The sequence below is a fragment of the Canis lupus genome, chromosome 5 (genome assembly GCF_048164855.1).
Source record: "Canis lupus baileyi chromosome 5, mCanLup2.hap1, whole genome shotgun sequence".
Lineage (NCBI taxonomy): Eukaryota > Metazoa > Chordata > Mammalia > Carnivora > Canidae > Canis > Canis lupus.
Window position 1 is genome coordinate 60,411,992 of NC_132842.1, and position 6,460 is coordinate 60,418,451.

Sequence of the window (6,460 nt, forward strand, 5' to 3'; positions counted from 1 at the left end):
GGGGTCATGAGCTTGAGCCCTGTGTTGGGTATAGAGGTTACTTAAAAATAAAATATTTAGGAAAAAAAAATCTTTGCTAGGTAGATATAAGCTTTGATCCTGTTCTATAAAACTGACTTCATATCTAGGTTTGAGATGGTCCCTTGGTTTGTTATAAATTCCCTCACAAAGTTATTCTTTTTAGGTAGTGGTAAGATAAATTAAATTTACACACCATGTATCTCTTTTCTACCCTAGTTTTATGCTGTTTTAAAGCGAGCCTCTAAATTATAATTTCACTTTTAATAATCTTTTGGATTGTACTGATTTGATGTTTCATCCGCACAGTTGGAAAACCAAAGAACCAAGTGATCACTGCTTGTCGGGATGCGATTCGAAGCAACAACATCAACACGCTGTTCAGAATCATGCGCGTGGGAACAGCTTCTTCTTAGGAAAGATTAGGTAATGGAGTTCCTAGAAAGGGTTTTTCCCTAAAAATCGAGTCTAGTTTGCTTGGATCACATCCTGGTGAACCCAGGTGCTAAAAATGGCAAGAGCCTTGGTGAGTGATACGAATGCAAGGCAACCACTGCATCTGAAAAGTGTATCTTTCTATTTTTAGAATCAGTTGCACTGTTACCAGATAATACCAGGTTTGTGTAGAGGAGGGGGATATCTTTGAAATGTAAGGGCTTCAAAGTCCACATTTTTTTCTGTATGTATGTAAAGTTGGTGTATAGATGTATAGATACATCTTCTTCCTTTAAATTTAATTGAATTTGTAATTAAAATGTTTTTTTCATTAAAACTTAAGAGTTGGACTTTGTGTTGATTGTAAAATCACCACTGTATTAGATTTCATAAGCCATCTGTATGACGTGGAGGAAACACAAGCATGAAATGTTGATCTCTGTGCCTTTGGATCACTGAAAGGTGGGTGTAAATGACACCTCTCTGTTAAGGGAGTCAGTGGAAGGTGATCTGTTAGTTGGGCGTCATGTTGGCTACTGAAACTAATAGAACTCAAAGTTCACAATGACCCATTTATTTTTCATTTATATAAGGATGTTTGTGTAGTTATTCAGGGACCAGCTTCCTGTGATCCTGCAGCCATGTCATCCCCTAGGGCAGCCTTTCTCCAGTTCTCCAGAGAAAGAGGTTTCAGGAAATCTGTTTGGGTGAATATTTTCACCTTCACTGCATCCAACGAAGACCTGACAGCACCGGGAACCCTATGTGAGAAGGGCTGTCCTAGGACCTTGCTGTGATTTAAATCCAAGTCAGTAGAACACAGAAAGCTTTGATCAAAGTTGTGGTCCGGAAATAGCACATTATCATTTCCGCTTGCGTTCCCTTGGCAGATTTGGGCATACCTCACTGCCGTGAGGCCAGGAAATATTGCCAGCTGTGTGTTGGCAAGGAAAAGCAAGCTGGTGTTTATGCCAACAACAAGCAGCTCCTTCCCTGAGAGTGAAAATTTTGTCTTCGGGTAGATTCCAGGACTGGCTTAATGACTAAAACATTGGTCACTTTTCACTTCCTACCAGCATTCCTAAGTAGTGGGGAAGATAGGCTTTCCCCCTGTGGTAAATTCATTTTAATTTTACAAGTTTCTTCCATTTAGGCATTTAGGATTACCTCTTGTTTCTGAAGTGTGAGCTTCATGGAATCCTCATTTTAATGGACTGTGCTCTAGAATACCTTTGGTTAGCATTTTCAACCTGTAAGTTCTAGACACCCACATATACTGTACTATTTTCCATAATCCCTTTAGTGGTAAAGCATCTTCTGTGTGCTTCAAAGATGAGGAAACTGAGGCACCTGCTAGGGTCACAGAGTTACTGGCAAAACTCAAGTCCCACTCTTGAGTCTTTTTCTATTTTTAACCTGTATGTGTTGAAATTACCATCTATGGTTGGCGCTGGTTTGAATTGTATGGCACTATTCATTTTTAGGGACCCTAATAGAATAATCTCATCAAAGGTCATTGTCATTCTGCAGAAAAAAACCTCCCCTCTTACACCTAAAAATACTCACAGCAAGTCTTGAAGGGGTTGACCTACAGCAAAATATATCTTTATAGTCCTGATTTATAGGTTACAAATAGGTTATTTTCACATTTATTTGATCCTCCTGCTGTTTATATCTCTGAGCTCAGGCTGCATGTCCCCTACAGGGTCTCACAGCTTGGTGAGTCATGGTGTGGGTCTGAAACCAGGTAGCCATAGCCCTTCCTGCTCTTCCAGACTGTTCCCAGTCGTGTGAAGACCGGATGGGATGACAGGTTCATACAAAATTCTATCACCTCTTTCCCTCTCAGAAGTCACTGTGCTCAGGCTACGGAGGAGAAAAGCTGTCTGGTCATCAGCTTTCTGTGTTGTTGCCTTATGGTTCTATCCTGATAGAATCTGAGTGCCTCCTAAGGATCACAGCAGAAGTTCTATTTTGTTGCTGCATTTTGTTGCTCTTTAAGTAAACACTGAGCCTTCAGTGAAAAGCTGAGCTTGAAGATTCCAGTATGTGGGGGGAAGCCTGAAGTCCTTTTCCAAGTCTCCCTGCCTCCACCCAGATCCAGGTACTCAATACTCCTGAAAGAATGTGCCTGCCTAGCCACATACATCAAGGCTCAGCTCAAATGCTCTCTCCTCAGGAGATGGTCCCCTCCCATGGCTATTCCCTGTCCCTCATAAGTTCCGTGTGAGATCCATGTAAAGCCTCTAGTGAGAACAGGGCTGGATCTCAGTCAGCTTTCTCGTCCCAGGGGCACTGAGCCAGTGTCCTGAGCACAGAAAAGCACCTGCTACTCTCCATGGAATTGCCTGTCCTCAGCCAGCCCGTCAGTAGCTTCAAAAATCAAAGAACTAGGGACTTTACAACAATTATGCAACCCTAGAAGTGCTTTACAAGAATGAGTTCCAACATTATTTATGTTTCAAATTTTATAATTAGCAGTTACAAATCTGCCAGTGCAGAGTCCTGTGATCACAGAACTAAATTATCTCCACTTTCACTTTGAAACTGAAGTACAGTAAGACACCCATTTGCAGCTTGGTGTTTTGCATTTTGCCTCTTTTCCCATCTGGCCCCTGCCCACACTAAATGCTGTAGCTCCTGACTCATCTTTTTATTTGTATGGTGCAGAAGTCTGCTTTTCCTAAAATGATGCCACATGGCTGATTCCCAAGTAGTTTTCAGAATTGTCTATGTGGACTGATTTTGCATCAATCAGAGAAGGAAATCATGTGTTTTTTGCAGGAATGTTCAGTTCATTAGGGCTGGAGAGCTTGTGTCACAAGGACCCTTCTAACAGGGTTTGCATTTTCTCACTCATTGTCAGTGGCACATAAGTAAGTACATAATGGTACTGAAGAGAGAAGACAGCCGAAGCTTCCAGCTGAAGAAATAATGGTCTAGGAGAGGTAGCCCAAGCAGTGATTTTTTTTTTTCCTTCAGTGTTCTGTAGGAAAGAAACCACCACATTCCATGGAGTTTGGAAGCCAGTCAACGAGCAGTAGAAAAACCAGGTTAAAAAACAGGCCCTTCCCTTCTAGGCTTCATTTTCCTCATCTTTAAAATGGGGACCAAAGTTAGATTAATAGAGTTCTTCCTTATTTTTCCTCCTCCTAACAGAAATGCCTATAGGCTCTCAAAATAACTTTATGAAAACGTTCTCAATTTCCATCATTATGAATATATAAAGGGGAATTGTTCTGGCAGGTTGACCCTTGTGCAGCTGTAGGAAGTGGCGAAGCAGTCTCTGGAAGCCACATTCTCTCAGAGAAGAGTTGGAACTTGAAGCCCAGGGGACAGGCAGGCAGACCTTCGATCATGATTGCTGAAGATCCAGGCGCAGCTGGAGACTTGTGGCCCAGATGCGGATTCACACTGGGAGGTGGGCTTAGAGATACACAACATGTGTGAGCTACAAAGTGGCTACTGCTTAACCTGGACCCTCTGTATCTTGCACAAGAATCTGTGGCTCACCCTTCCTGGGTGGAAGCAGAATTCTGGGAAACACAGTTCAGTTCAGCTGAGTGGCTGCATTACAAAGCACCACAGTGGCTGTCACAGGATGGTGGGATTCCAGATGACTCCTTTATATTTTTACGTGTTTTAATTCTTCACAATGAACATGTATTACTTATCTGAAACAATATAAAGCAGTTCTCTTTGGGGGAAAAAATCTTCTTTAACTAAAAGGAATTCTAAGAATTAGAGCTTCACTATTAAAAATTAAGAGAAAGGATGCCACATATTATACAGGTGAACATCATAGCTCTTTTCTGAAATGAATATTTAAAAGACGCCCATGTTTTAATTCCTCTTTTTGCCACTCAACAGCTGTTGCCATTGGCATTAAGCCCTAAAAATCCAGATGAAGAATGAAGTACTAGGAAAAATAGCTTCTCAGTCACGGAGCATAGTGTAGGAAGGTGACCTGCGAGCTACATGGTCCTCTAGCCTAAGAGGCGCTGCTGTAGATGATGTAACCGATAGAAACATCAGGGTTTGGCTCTCAGGGACTCTCTCCCTTCTGACACCAAAATCCTTTTCCATAGCGTATAGGAGATTCTGCTGTGTTGACAGACCATAAACACACTGAGATTAAGGAGAAACTGATAAACACATTTTAGCCCTTGTGTAGTATGCTAAGGTTTAAACTGAGCACCAGAACAGGAAAAGTGGGGTGGCCTCATTGGTGTCACCTAGAGCCACCAGTCTCTATTTTCCTAATGTGGCACATGTGATGGTTTCACCTGCCTGGCACTTTTCCCTGGGCCTTCTGCTTTTAGTTATGCCACTGACAGGTTGTTCCCTAGAACCTCATCCCTCTCTCTTCTGCTTATGAAAACACATCAGAAAGCAAGTGAGTGAAAGTCATGTCATAAGGATGACCTTCATTTAGTCTGTGGCAACTTGCTTTTCAGGCAAGCTTTGAAATGGAAGCCATTAGTTACAAAGTAGTTGCAATTCCACGTGAGTGTCACTAAACCATGGTGAAAAAATTATGGTCTTCAAAATAGTATGCGTGTAAACTGGCCCAGACTGTGTGGCATGGGAAGACGACATCGCAGCTAGTTCTAGGTGCTTCTTTTTCATCTCACCCGGGAAAAAAAAAATCAGTGTTTTATAACGGTATTGAAAATTAATGCCTGTGTAAAGTTTCTAGACAGGTATCCATATAATGTGTATAAATGCTAAAACATTTTTTTACTGACTGGGGTGCAAAATTTAAAAAAATTTGAGGGCACCTGGGTGGCTCAGTGGTTGAGCGTCTGCCTTTGGCTCAGGTCAGATCCTGGGGTACTGAGATCAAGTCCCACATTAGGCTCCCCCGCAGGGAGCCTGCTTCTCCCTCTGCCTATGTCTCTGCCTCTCTCTGTCTCTCACGAATAAATAAATAAACACTTTAAAAAAATTGAAACAACCTAAAAGAAAGCAAAACTTTTTATTTATTTATTTATTTATTTACTTACTTACTTACTTACTTACTTATAGATTTTATTCATGAGAGACACAGAAAGAAGATGAGAGAGAGAGAGACAGACAGACAGACAGACACAGGCAGAGGGAGAAGCAGGCTCCATGCAGGGAGCCTGATGTGGGACTCGATCCCTGGTCTCCAGAATCAGGCCCTGGACTGAAGGTGGCGCTAAACCTCTGAGCCACCGGGGCTGCCCTTATTGTCTTATTTAAATGCTGACTTGGGAAGAGAGTCAGTACTCAAATATTACAGGATTAACAAAGACAAAAGCCCAGTGTTTTTCCTATTAATTAATAAAACCCCAAATAAAAGCTATGGTAACAGCTGGTAATAAATGTTAAAAAAGAGAGAGGAAACAAGAATACAAGAATGGAATGAGAATAGCATCTTTCAGGTAAAGATGCAGCGCCCCCTATGCCCACCGGGCACACCCACATATACAGGTAGAACCTAGCATGTAATCCCTACCACAGTCTAGGGGAAAAAGGATGTAACAAAATGGACAGGCTCTTGGCATTCTGATGTGGCCTTTAGCATCTGTCCTCTTACAGAAAAAAAAGGCAACTAATTTTATAGCTGACCCGAGAGTGTTTAGAAGGAAAGACACATCGTGAGGCCGGAATCCTACAGTTATATTATATGAGCCCCAACTCCAGGATGGAAAAGGAGTGGCCCCGGGAACCACTACATGGCCCAGACTGTGTGGGCATGGGAAGACGACATTGGAGCTAGTTCTAGGTGCTTCTTTTTCATCTCACCCGGGAAAAAAAATCAGCCCTCTCCTCTACCAACCAGAAGTCTCTGGGGGTTGGGGGGTGGGAGAGATGTGGTTTGGGCCAGACATTTACCAAGACAGGAATACCAACATCATAAGTCTACACTGTCCTAGGAGAGTAGGTGAAACAAAGCCATAGGCAGCGGGAGAAAGTGTAATGAACCCAGCAAGAACAGACTAGAATTTTCTGTAATGTTCTAAACCAGGGTGATTAGGAA

General features: G+C 42.2%; 1 protein-coding gene across 2 annotated transcripts in view; it reads left to right on the forward strand.

Moving 5' to 3' along the window:
• The window catches only part of BBS2 (Bardet-Biedl syndrome 2), a 31,117-nt gene extending 30,322 nt beyond the window's left edge, over positions 1-795 (forward strand). For both annotated transcript variants that reach the window (XM_072827031.1, XM_072827032.1), the window contains exon 17: positions 328-795. In XM_072827031.1, the coding sequence (XP_072683132.1) occupies positions 328-434 (107 nt within the window). In that variant the 3' untranslated portion in view covers positions 435-795. The remainder of the gene's footprint in view (positions 1-327) is intronic.
• Positions 796-6,460: the final 5,665 nt, after the last annotated feature.